The sequence below is a fragment of the Protobothrops mucrosquamatus genome, unplaced genomic scaffold, assembly GCF_001527695.2.
Source record: "Protobothrops mucrosquamatus isolate PMUCROS unplaced genomic scaffold, P.Mucros_1.0 scaffold209, whole genome shotgun sequence".
Classification (NCBI taxonomy): Eukaryota; Metazoa; Chordata; class Lepidosauria; order Squamata; family Viperidae; genus Protobothrops; species Protobothrops mucrosquamatus.
In genome coordinates, this window is record NW_015386563.1 from 694064 (window position 1) to 707806 (window position 13743).

The window sequence follows — 13743 nt, forward strand, 5'->3', positions numbered from 1 at the left end:
GGCTTGTAATCACACAATTCCATTGGCTGGTAAGACCCCGTTGCTAGTTAGCCAACCAGCAACGGGCATGAAACTGTATGCAGATGGAGAAGGGCAATCACCCTTAATGGGTGATCAATGGAGAAGGGCAATCACCCTTAATGGGTGATCAGGATGCGCATAGGGGATTAAGGGGGGGGAATACAAAAGAACACAACAAGAGGGAATGGAGAAAATAGACAGGAAGATGGTATAAGGTTGAAGCTTGCAAGATGGGAAATAATGAGACTCTAGCCAGATAGAAATGTTTTGTAAACATGCAAGACTTCAGGTTTCAAATTTATATCGATTTGAAGAGGTGGGAGGAAAAAACCTAGGGTTTAATCTCTGGGATGGATGGATGGATGGCACTAGTGCTCTTTAAAAATTATATCCTGTTTAATATTGTAAAGATGTGTTCTGCTGTTTATATCTCCTTAGACGCCAGAGTCCAGCACTGTCTCCAGCTGACTCAGCAAAAACCAGAAAAGGTAGTCCAGGGAAAACTAAGGCAGATGATTCAGGGAAAACTAAAACTAAAAGCACATCAAGTCAAGGTATGTCTTAACTTTCAAAGCATATTTGGGGCATTTAAATTTAAATAAAAATGATTGTTTTCAAATTTGCATGTTATTTACAATTTACGCCTGGATTGATTCTTTTTGAACCGTTCAGTAGCTGAAATTTGGTTTAAAAGAGCAGCCACAGGTTCACCATCCTTACCCTTCTGTTGTATTCATCTGTCTGACAAGAAAAGAGATTAGAAACATTATTACTCCTTTTTCTCCTAGCCAAAATTCTGATTCAAAGAAATTAAGTATCCCACAAGGTTGTTTTAATCCCAGTTTTCCGATGAATTACAAGTTTGAACAACAATACACTATAAGATTGCCTTAATTTAAGGTTGTGTGCTCCTAATAATATTTAATAATATGAAGACAGAAGAAACTGAAGTCAAGTTATATATTCAGATTTGATAATGCTCACTAAAATAAAACTAAAAATTGTTTGCTTCAATTCAAAAATTGTTTCTGAATACAGATGTTACTTTTAGGTGGGTAAGGAAAAGTTGCCACATAGTTAATTAAATACTTGTTATTGAACCTCTCCAAATAAAGAGGTTTGTACAGTGGTGGGATTCAAATATGTGAACAACCGGTTCTCTGTGTGGATGTGGATGCTGCTTCCGGAAGTCCATTCTGGGCCTAGGCAACAAAAAATTAGCTACCGGTTCTGCCGAAGTGGTGTGAACTGATTGAATCCCACCAATTGTTTTGTAGCTTGTAACATATACTATATCCCAGAGCTTATCAGACAGGGTTAAAAATTTAAGGATGAAAACAAAATTATTTCATTGGAAGAGAAAGGAAAATGTCAAAAGAGATTTTATTCTTAATGCCTTTGTATATGTTTGTAGTTGATCTAATTTTTCTTGTTATCATCAGGTGCTGAAGACATAGGAGAGTGTGTGATTCTATTGGCAGATAAAGATCTTCTGGAATTACCTTTGGAAGCTCTAACTATTTTCCAAGATGATGCAATAAGTTCTCTGTCCAGAGATTTCTCTCTCCAAATGGTCTACAATCGGATACGTAAAGACGAAGGAGGTATGGCTATGTTAACAAACATTTGAAAATATAATCAAAACTTCTTGTTGAAGTTTAAGTACAGCAGTCCAGAAATCCTATTCAAGTCTTTCTCCATGACCACTGGTGTTAATTTGTGCAATTAGGTTTGAGCATCCTGTCCTAATTTATGGTATCTCAGGTTAGCCTTCCCATTTTCCAGCAATGCTGGATTGAGCAGAAAGGTCTGAAAAGAGATTCACAATTAACCAGACGTTTTGCCTTCAGACGTTGTGGGTACTTCATCACTCAAGGTTTTTAAGAAGAGACTGGACTGTCTGAAATGATATAGGGACTCTTGCTTGAGCAGGGGGCTTGACTAGAAGACCTCCAAAGTCCCTTTCAGCTCTATTCTGATTATTATTATGTAAGTAGAACTTGCAGCATGACAAGATGGTCCTTTCAGAACTCTGCTCAGCATAAAGAAGAACTAAGAGACCAGAGCATATGCAGAGATCTCTTTCATGTCTCATACGCTTTTCAGATGTTTACATCCTCTGTACAGATAGACTACCTAAATAAGGCTAGCATTTCAGATCTTGCTTTCTTCTGATGCTGATAGAGAATCTAGTCAGTCTGTGAGGCAGTGCTGAAATGGTATGTGCTAAATTTTAAAAAGTTGATATGGGAACTGAGGCAGCAATGCAAGCTTTATATTTATCTGAATGATTTCCCAAACTTTTTAGATTTCTTAGTCAAGAGATCCATCCTAAAATAAAGAAAGAAAGAAACAAAAGAAGTATGCTTGTCAAGTTAAATGGATAAACAAATAAATGGATAAATTGTTTATTGATTTATTAATATTACTTAATAGTGCTGTTGAAATACAAGAATAAAGAGCATGCATGGTCTACAGAGAAAAGCAGTTTATTTACATGGTGCTTTTAATGCTTATAGATAGTGAGGGGAAAAAGAGTACAAGACCAAAAAGTGAACAAAGAAGAGGTACAAAAATAGTAAGTATATATTCTGCAGAGTTTCCCTGAAATGCTTAACTAATATCTTCATGCCATCATCAATATCCAAGACAATTACATTTGTTTTATTAATAGTTTTTTTTTATTTTGAGTATACATACTAGTGTTGTAGTTACATGTTTTCTTAGCTCCTTGGTTTTGTCATATTAGATCTATGTAGCAATAAAAGTTCATAAGACTATTTGTGAAAATCTCAGTATTGATCAAAAATGCACTTTGGAACTGTGTGAAAAGTACAAGTTACTAGTAAACTATTTTGCTAAACTGGTTTCATCTCATCCAAAGAAATCACCTATTAGAGCAATATCAATCTAGGAGTTTCAATGTAATCTAGACAAATTCCAGACAAAAAGACAAAAACTATTCTTCCTCTACCCAAGAATCCCTCAACAGTAGAATCTGAAATAATGGGCAGTTGCATTTTTCCCAGTCAGATAAGAGTCAGCTGACTTTGGGGAGGGGGAGAACTAGACTTAGTGCAGGGGTCCCCAACCTGTGGGCCATGGGCCAGTAGTGAGCCATGGCCTGGTGGCCACTGGGCCGCAGGACAGGCTGGCCAGTGTGCGCACATGTGCACACACACACCCTCACTTGCGCTAGCGCTGCAGCTGTGGGGCGTGAATATGGGACATTGCCGCATCTTGGGGCACGAAAACGTGCTGCCACCATGTGGGGTGCAAAAATGGGCCACCGCCACACTGCAAGGTGCAAAAATGGATGCCACTGTGCTGTGAGGTGCAGAAATTGGCCACTGCTGTGCCGCAGGGCACAAAAACGGGGCACCTCCGCACCATGGGGCACAAAAACGAGCCGCTGTCGTGCTGCAAGGCGCAAAAATGGCCACCACCGCACCGCCGGGCACAGAAACAAGGCACTGCACCACGCAAGAACAGGGCAGGGCTAGCAAGTATAATATATCATTAGTTTGGAGTTGCTATGCTCCTACAAGAGACCTAAGTCCAGCTCCCCTGAATTCCGTTGACTCTTACCTAATGCCAATTTGCCTTGACCATTAGTAGATCAGATTCCTGTGTATTGGTAGCATGAAATAAACTCATAGCACAGGTAGCCCTCGACTTACAACAGTTCCTTTAGTGACCATTCAAAGTTACAACGTCACTGAAAAAAGTTTTCCACACTTACGACTGTTGTAGCAGCCTCGTGGTCATGTGATCAAAGTTCAGACGCTTGGCAACTGACTCATATTTATGACGGTTGCAGTGTCCCAGGGTCACCTTTTGAGACTTCCTAATGAGCAAAGTCAATGGAGAAGCCAGATTCATTTAACAACCGTATTACTAATTTAACCACTGCAGTGATTCACTTAACAATGGTGGTAAGAAAGGTCATAAAATGGGGCAAATTTCACTTAACAGCTGTCAGGCTTAACAACAGAAATTTTGGGCTCAATTGTGGTCATAACTCAAGGACTACCCGTACTTTGAATTCTATCCTGGCCCCTGGATTCTTGAACCTGACATTAGTCAATTTAGTATGGCAATTTCGGCAGTCCCAGTTTCTCCCATTAGGTGAATCCTGCCTGGTTGCAATGTCCCATCTGGTGGCATAATCACCATTTACAACCTCCTGCCAGTTTCCTCATTGCCTTTGCTTGTCAGAAGCCACCAGTGAAGATCATAAATATTGATCATGAGACTATAGGGCGCCATAATTGCGAGCCAGTTGCCAAGCATCTGAATTGTGATCTCAGAATTGCAGAGACACCATGACAGCTGCAACTTTAAGAACCACTCACAAGTCCCCCTTGTTCAGTGCTGTTGTAACTTCAAACGGTCACTAAGTGAGTTGTCGTTAAATGAGGACTACCTGTAACAAAGAAAAAAAGGAAGTCTGATTTTTCAGCTGAATTCTTATGGGTCACGTTCAGGAAAAAAAATGTACATGTAAACATTTTTATGTGTTTTTTTTTAAATTTCCTATTTAGAGCATTAATTAGACATTTTCAGTAGATGTGTGTTTCATAAAGAGCAGGAAAAATGGAGATACAACTGAAAATCACTTGAGAGAAACATATAATTTCTCTCACTCAGCTCAGTTCTTCATGAGGTTTTGCCCATCTTCGGCCTTTTCTCTTCACTCCTGCCAGCTGTATAACTCTAGGTAAATGTGATGTCTTTGGAGAAAATTCATCAAGAAAAAAAATTTGTGTCCTTTCTCGCATATTGAAAAACCTCTGGAGAAGCATAAAATTATGTTCACTTAGATTAATAAAATAGCTCAGTGTTATTTGAATTTCAAATGTAGGTTTTTTGTTTAGAGAAGTTGTTTTTTTCAGAGGTGGGGTTGTTGCATGCCAAATTAAACTGTTTCTTATTATAAAACAGCCAGCTCTTAACCATATTCTGCCACCCAACTGTATTTCCATTGATGTCCACAATGTGAAATGTATCCTTTAAAAATAGCTGTTTATCAGACTATCCAAAGAATGAGTTTTTCATAGAACTTTCGTAAATAAGGTTCCCACAAGATATGTTACCTTGAGTTTCTAGGATGGATGGATGGATGGAATTAAATCAAATTTCAGAGCTAAGAAAATATACCCTTAATAGAGCAAAATGTCTGACTTACCAATGGCAACTGCAGAAATGCAAGGATGTTCCTCATACTACATGTATGTTTGTTATCTTATACTATTTGTGTATACACCAATCATATGGATAGCATGCAATAAATAAAAACAAAACTATAAAATATTCCGCTATGGAAAACACAATCAGCTGGTAAAATATAATAATAGCAGCCCATTATGTACAGCCAAAGATTATCATTTTAAGCTTCCTTCTTGAATCTCAACAGGAATAAATTTAGAATTAAGGTGAAGTTACAAAGTTCAAGTGAATGTTTGCTAGGCATATTCCCCAGATAAGGAGGCATAAATGTGAGGAGTTATTTTTGAATTTTGAATAATAGAAAAAGAGAAGTGAATTTCTGTTACCAGGATATGAAAGGAGGCCATTTCATGATGGGAGAACAGCCGGGGCATGTGGAATGGGAATCTGCTGATCCACATTACTAGAAAGCAGTAAAGAACAAAGAGGATTTGGGGGCCACGGAGGGGGAGAAGAGAATCAGAAATATGATGGTACTGACAAAATTACATTTAGATACGTTGGGGTGCTGATAATATTTCTTTGAAAGAGATACTTACTCACTGTTGGCCTGTTCTTCAAACCCAGTGGGCCTATTTTCCTGCAATATTATGACTGAGGATATCTTATAAGTAGGGAGCATGATAGAACAGGCCAGTTCAGCATGGCCCATTTCTCACGTCGGTTACACATTCTTAATTTTTTGTCTCAGATATTGTGGATCCATATAATGATGGCAGAGAAGATGGTAAGGCTGGTAAACTTGTTTAACCATGAGAAATCAGCCTGTTTTATGCTTTGTGTTTTCTTTTTCCAACATCATAGAAATCACTTTTATAGGCAGCAAAGCTAAGACTGATGTTAAAAATTAATAGTCATTCTTACATCCCGCCCCAGTATAATAAGAATAAGTAGTGTATTACACGCTTATATTACATTCCAGTAGATGACTAGCAATTCTCTGTATCAAGTTCCCCCTGTAACAAAATGTGTGCATGACCTTGGGGGATGAGGGAAAAGATGCTGCTTAGGGGAAAAAATCAGACAAGAGTGGAGGGGGAGAGCCGCAAGGGCTTAATGGGTCAGAGAAAGAAACTTAAGGACCTGCCCTGATTGGTCAGATTGTTTAAAGTGCTGGAAATTTTGTACCTTCAGATTTGCAAGGTTTTGTTAATGAAGCCTTACAATAAAGTAGATTTAGCTGATCTGGTTATATTTCCTGACTGCTTTACCCTGGTTTACACTTATTATAATGTGGGCAAAGTGATGTTTACAACTTCTGTTTATTGCTATCCAGTATGGAATCAAGCATTATAAATCTTTGTGCAGGCTACTTAGTGAAAAGTATTGGAGATGTAATTTTTGCATGCTTACTGTATTTACAAGCCTGCCTTTATTATATTTTTAGTTAACAACTATTTAGAGTTGGAAAGTCTAACAAATGCTAATACCTTTTTTTAAAAAAAATTATATAGAATTGGAAAATCCTGCAAACAATTTTAGAGCAATCCTAGAAAAATTTGAGCCATTTACCATTCGTTGGGAAGGCTTAATGGGTGATATACACTTTCCAAGGTATGTATGTTCATTAGGAATAGATGAATTCATTTCTGTTCATTCCCATTTTTTTTTCATTTTTGTGAATCTGTCTAGTTTCATTTGCTGAAAACCTGAGGGTTTTTTAAAGGTTTGCATTAAAATATATATTTGAAGGGCAAATTTTTACAGTCATGCATTTTTGTTTGCAGTTTACCCTAACAGATATGTTTAGGAAGAATTTTCCATGATAATCTGCCTCATATTATTTTCATGAAGACAGATTGCTCTTGCTCTCTGTAGTTCTATTTCTCACTCTTTTATAGAACCACAGTTAATAAATCAGAGCAAAACATTAGTAAAATGCACCAGATAGTGTACAGTGCAGGCTTTTGCCCATGTGTAAAGTATCCTTTTCCTAATCTCATTCTTTGCAATTCCACCACCAGGAGTTGTAAAGCTAGAACACAATTCCAATATTTCCACTTTCAAACAATCTTTTTCCTTTTATCCATTTTTAAATAGAGAATTAGATTGCAATATTTGAAAAAGGATAAATTCAACATTTTTATTTGTCTGTTGATTTTAGAATTAAAGAAGTTTGTATACATATGTGAACCCCTAAGAGATTTTTCAGAATTTTTTTTAATCTTAAAAGAATATAGTACATTTTTAATGGAAAGAATCACGATATTTTAAATCAATTAAAGTTTACATTTTTTCAAAACTCATGTTGAAATGAATAGGATTCAGGATACTTTATGATACTTTTTAACCAGAGTGCTGCAGTCTTTCATAACAAAAGGACTGAAGTGGACCTTAAGAAAACTAATTGAAATAATATACTGTAGAAACCAATCCAAATAATGTTTTAAGTATGTCCATCTCTAATGCTGATATTCTATGACATCTGTAAAAATTAAATTATAAATTGTTTTCCGTCCCATATTAGCTGTAGAAGTATTCTAGACTAGCTGGAGTAAACAATTTGGCATAGCTAGGAGACTGTGAATTCTATGCACGAAGGCAACTGGGTGGCCTTGGGCCAGTCACTCTTTCTTAGCCCTAGGAAGAACACAATGGCAGACCATTTTGAAATCTTGCCAAGAAAGGTGCTAGAGGGGGGAGGGAGGGGGGAGAGAGATCCCTGCAATGAAGGTTGCATTTGTTGTAGTACTAACACACTTTGTTGTGGTTTTCCCTCTAAATAGAAAATAATGTTAAAATTAAATTTTGACTTTTCTCCCCCTGCAGTTACATAGAATGGGAATACATATTGAATAACTGCAGTATGCTTTTTTTCTCTGCAATGGCAAGATTCCTCTCCCACGTAGCACTTGACAAGCTAGTTGCTATGAACATCCCAGGTGATTCACTTAAGCCTGAAAAGGCGCTTTCCTTTTTCTTTGTAGAATGTATTATTATTATGTTATTCCTGGGTCTATTGTCAATGTTCCTATACCATACAGGTAGTCCTCAACTTATGGCTAGTTGTTTAACAAGAGCCCAAAAGTACAGCATCCTTGGAAAGGATGTAAAGCACTTCCGGCAATCTTAAAACATTATGTCCCCCCCCCATCGTGTCCGGGTGCTTGGCAATCTGTTTGCATTTATGACCAGTTGCCAAGCACCCTGCAATCATGTAATCGTCCTTTGCAGTCTTCTCTGCCAACTTCTCTAGAAAGTGTCCCATGACCTGGATGACTGAGAATCTCCATAGACATTCTCTGGCAGTCAAGAGGGAAGCTCTTGGGGAAGATTGCAAGCTGATGCCTCCTGTCACGTACCCGAGATTCCCACCACCACCACCACTACCACCACAGGTAGTCAGAAATTCCTCCAAAGGTCTACAAGAACAGAAGTCCAGTCCTGAAGGTCTGAGTCCCATTTCTGCAGTCTCTCAAAGGAATATCCCTTTGTGCACAAAGGGAGGAGAACTCCTCCAAAGGATTTCAGGAGCAAGATCATATCCCAAAGATCTGAGCCCTGTTTCTGCAGCGCCTTGAAGGAGAAGGGACTCCTTCAAAGAGCGACAGACACAGAAGTGAGATCCCAAAGATCTAGCCCTGTTTCTGCAACCCCTCGAAGGAATTTCTCTCCATGCATGGAGGAGAGTGGAATTCTTCTGAAAGGCTGCAGAAACATGGGTCAAATCCCAAAGATTCCAGTTCTAATTATGGTCATAAGTCAAGGACTGCCTGTATTGACTGTGTTGTGGTGTTCTGTCGCAGCTTAGCCTTAGCTTTGCCCATTTCTGCCTCTTCTCTCTTTGTCACTTTCGCTGACTTCCCTCTTTATTTCTCTAAAATGAAAAAGGAACCTCTGTTTGCTAATTTCTGACTTGCAGAAATACAGAACAAGTTTTACTGTTAGGAAATGTTGCTCCCAAATTATGTTGCTCCTTGGTTTTGACCATTATTTTAACTCTTTTTTCCTAGCTTTCCTTTTTTCTCTTCTCTTTCTTGCTTCCATGTCTCTTGATAGCCTTCTATTTGCCCAAGCTCATTTCCGTTACTTTCTGCCAAAAGATGTCCTCCCTTCTTCTGATGTCCCAGATATTACATACCACGAGATTCTGGAGATTCCTTGATCTTTAAGAATGGCTTAGGAAGAGTCTGTCCTCATGTCTTGAGATGCTCCTGAAATGACCTCAGCTTTGCTGTTTCTTTCTTCCTCAGAATGCCAATTGATTATACTTTCAGGACGTGTGCATTCCAAACCAAGTCTTATACGTTTAAGAAACCAAGATGAAGGAAGAAGGTAAAATAAATGTTACAACATACAGTATATCTTACAAGAGAAAGGAATGCAAGATAAACCTGAAGATAAAGTTACATTAAGCCTTGACATAATAATAATAATAATAATAATAATAATAATAAGAATAATAAGAATAATAATAATAATAATAATAATAATAATAATAAGAAGAAGAAGAAGAAGAAGAAGAAGAAGAAGAAGTAGTAGTAGTAGTAGTAGTAGTAGTAGTAGTAGTAGTAGTAGTAGTAGTAGTAGTAGTAGTAGTAGTAGTAGTTGGAAGGGACCTTGGAGGTCATCGAGTCCAACCCCCTGCTCAGGCAGGAACCCTACACCATTTCAGAAAAATGGCTGTCCAGTCTCTTCTTAAAAACTTCCAGTGTTGGAGCATTCACCGCTTCTGGAGGCAGGTTGTTCCATTGGTTAATTGTTCTAACTGTCAGGAAGTTTCTCCTTAGTTCTAAGTTGCTTCTCTCCTTGATCAGTTTCCATCCGTTGCTTCTCGTCCTACCTTCAGGCGCCTTGGAGAATAGCTTGACTCCCTCTTCTTTGTGGCAGCCCCTGAGATATTGGAACACTGCTATCATGTCCCCCCCTGCATTTAATATCTATCAACATACTTTTACTATTTTAAAGCATGTCTGTTATTTTAAAGCATGTCTGTTAGGTTTGCTTCTGTTGACAGTTAAATTTCTCACTCCATTTTTTCAAAGTTGAAATCTCAGGGTGATATACTACAATACACAAATAAGCTGCTACTTGCAGTAGAACTGTCCATCATATCCCCATGTGCATCCTCAAATTTACCCCAGAAGATCTATTATCATCCAGAGTAGAATTGAAGTATTATGGAAACATGCAGCTGAGTACATTATGTCATGGATACCAAATTGCTATTTGTTTATACTTACTAAAATATTATTTTCATCCGTGACTTAACCACAACTAGATAGTCTATGAACAATTTCTCATAATGACCTTATATTATTACACCTTGGGAATAAACCATATGGAATAAATAAAATGTTTTGACCTTGGATACTGCAAACCAAGGCAAAATATATGCGTTCTGATTGTTTTGAGGATTGGAATAAAACTTAGTTATTCCATTGTTTTGATTGAAATAGCCTCCAAATGGAGCTTCAAACTCATCATGCTGGATTTCAGTGTTACATTCTTAAAACAGAAAGTGTGTTCTGAGAATGTTTTAAATTTTTTAAAAAGCACTTGAACTGTCCAGATTTTGTTCTGATACAGCATTTGCCAACTCAGCATATTTTGTTGGAACATTTTATTCTGAACAAAACTACATGTTTGCCTCATGTCCTTAACATCTACATAGCATGTTACAGCTTTTCATAGCTTGCATATCCCATATTTAATTCCCAGTTTACTGATGAGGAGCAAATAAGAAAATTACAATTACATCTTGGCAGACAAAATTTGAATGCGCTTGTTTTTGCCTGTTGTATTCAAGTTATTCAAGAATACTTGTAATTTTATATTTTAAGTTTTTTGATAACTTTTTTTTTTAGTTCTTTACGCTTATCTCTGGAGAAGACAACTGCAACTGCAATCATTCTAAGCCTTATTGGAGTGCGTTCTGTCATAATCAACCAATGGTTTACTACCCTGGAGCAAAATACAATACGATTAGAACATTTATGCGAAAGTATGTAGAAGCAATCTCAATTAAAAACATTATTCTACTGCATGTCATTTTGTTTTGATTAATATCTCTAATTTTAGAAAGTGAAGCATCTAGACCAGGGGTGTCAAACTGCCAGCCCATGGGCCGGATGCGTCATGCCGAAATCACACCCACCCCAGTTCCAGCAATGGGGAAAAAGTCACGATACGTCACGATACATCACGTGACATGGCGAGTTTGACACCCCTGATCTAGACTCTTAAAGATTTTCTTGCATCAGGTGATCTTTTTCTTAAAAATCTCTACATGTTTGCCATGGATCTACCAAGAATTGTGGAAGTCCTTGTATTCCCTAAATCCATGCAGGGCACTTGTTAAGCAAGTAGAACTGTAATTGACAAGTAAAATCACATACCCGCTGTTTTCTGTAACTGTGAATTATATGTAATCTGTAACATTTCCAGAAATGTTTGAACCATGAAAAATAAAATCCAGTGGGAACTTAGGAAAAATAAAAGGTTTTTATGGTGCTTTACACATTTGCTTAACAGTTGCCTATATCAAATTATGCTTTGTATAGTAAAAGTGGTGAATCTAGGCAAACAGCATGTATAGATTTGAATTAACTATAAACAGTGTTCCTGTCCTGTAGCTAGGTCACCCCAGCTCTTTGTGCAGTAGATAATTTTATTAAATATTTGTTTAATAAAAATCACCTTTAATTTACATACAGTAGCTTATGAAAAAACATTAAGATACTATTACTGAAGACAATTGCATTATTTGTATGCTGCTTTCTTGTTTAGTGGATTCCAAGAAGAAGATATAGGAGAGGCATACAACTTTTGTGAAGATTTGACCTTTGGAATAAGTTGGGAATTTAACATTTTGTTTCCCACCTATCTTCCTAGAAGAATATATGACTGGTTTCCTGTTCTAGTGTACTAAAAGCCTGAATGGGCTGGCAAGGCAGGAACAAATCCATTGTCAGCAGATCTTGCAAAAGAGAAGTGCACCTGCCATTGTTAAATGCTAGTTTTCCAAAGAAAGAGATGCTGGGACAGCACGTACTTGCCTATTGCTACCAGCAATTGTAGAACATTCTGATAACAAATCTTTAAGGGCAGATCCCTAACTAATCACATAGCTACAGTATGTAGGGAGGCTCCCCTGTTAACAGCTCAAGCCAGAATCTTACTTTGTTTTCCCTGAATGTAGGCTGCAAACTTAACTATGCTTATTAGGAAATTAGCATTGCTACATAAAATTAAATTCAGAAATCAATGCATTTTCACTAGTCCAGACTGAATGTAGATTTGACCTGTTAGCTCAAATAAAGTATAAAGTATTAGGTTTGAACAAATCATTATTTATACTTTTGCAGCATGAGTGCAGAGGCAGAACCAACTGCCATGAATGTGGGCCCATGCCAGCCAAAGTGTAGCCATTTTGAATCTAAGATCCATGACCTTAGAGAATAGATAATGAATAGCAACACGAATTCAGGGTTTGGTTCATTTTTAATAAGTGAGAAGTGTTTCCTGTATGCCCAGCAAGTCTTGATTATGTCCAAACAACCCTGGACAGCCATTTCTCCAATCAAATTTGTACTTTCAAAAATGCTTGAATTAAATATTGATTTTGCGTTTAAAATCAAAGGCAGAGAATAATCACAATGCAGGTGAGAGCTCTGAGCTAGCTTTGAAGGAAATTACCATTGCCCACAACCGCTGCTTGCCCTAGTAAGGTTGAAATGCAGGTAATCCACACTTAGTGACTGCCTTGTACAACAACTGTTCATAACTATAACATGATGAAAAAAATAACTTTACTCATATTTGCAAGTCTGTTAAGCAAAGGAAAGGAAACCCAGTTGTGGTTTCAATTAGCAATCACTTCACTTAATGATTGAATTGTCTCAATTGTGGTCACTAAATGAGGACTATCTGTAAATTGATGCTACAAATTATTTGTTTACGAGGGTGAGATGTGGGGTGTTTTTCATATAGTAAATGCCTAAAGCCATTTATTTTAATAGTCTGTGTTACACCCAATGTGTTACACATATAACACTATATGTAAGGACCTGCCTCAACTAGGTCTCTCTGGGTCTTTGGAGAGGTCCACTCGCTGTAGAGATGCTGAGGGGGGGGGCAACCGCTGCTGCTACCTCGGTCACCACTGGTTCTTCTCCATTGGCTCTTTCCTCTGCTTCTTCCTCCGACCTTGGGTGCCTCTTCAGCTGGGCTTTTAATTCCTCGAAGGACTCTCTCACATATTCTATGGTCTGCTTTAAGACTGCTTCCACCAGCTCCAAATTTGGATCTGCTTTCTCTTTTTCGGGAAGGGTAGGCTCCGAAATTTTCTTTTTAGCTTTTTTCTTTCCTCCTGTTCTGTCCCCCGTCCGACCCACACCCCCCAACCAGTCAGCCGAGGCCTGAAAAACTACTCGGCACAGACAAAGACAAATGAATTTCTTGGCAGCAACTGCGTAGCTGCCTGCCAAGCCTTTACTGATAAGACACAGCAAACAGAGATAACTTGCCAGAGTGCTTGCAACAGAATATCCA

At 37.9% G+C, this 13743-nt stretch overlaps 1 protein-coding gene across 1 annotated transcript in view; it reads left to right on the forward strand.

Annotated features, from left to right (window-relative positions):
- Positions 1-13743, forward strand: part of CFAP46 (cilia and flagella associated protein 46) — a 121364-nt gene that overhangs the window by 97189 nt on the left and 10432 nt on the right. The window contains exons 51-59 of the mRNA XM_029283739.1: positions 460-575; positions 1464-1625; positions 2541-2599; positions 4966-5026; positions 5942-5977; positions 6705-6804; positions 8020-8132; positions 9444-9525; positions 11058-11194. Coding sequence (XP_029139572.1) covers positions 460-575; positions 1464-1625; positions 2541-2599; positions 4966-5026; positions 5942-5977; positions 6705-6804; positions 8020-8132; positions 9444-9525; positions 11058-11194 — 866 coding nt within the window. The remainder of the gene's footprint in view (positions 1-459; positions 576-1463; positions 1626-2540; positions 2600-4965; positions 5027-5941; positions 5978-6704; positions 6805-8019; positions 8133-9443; positions 9526-11057; positions 11195-13743) is intronic.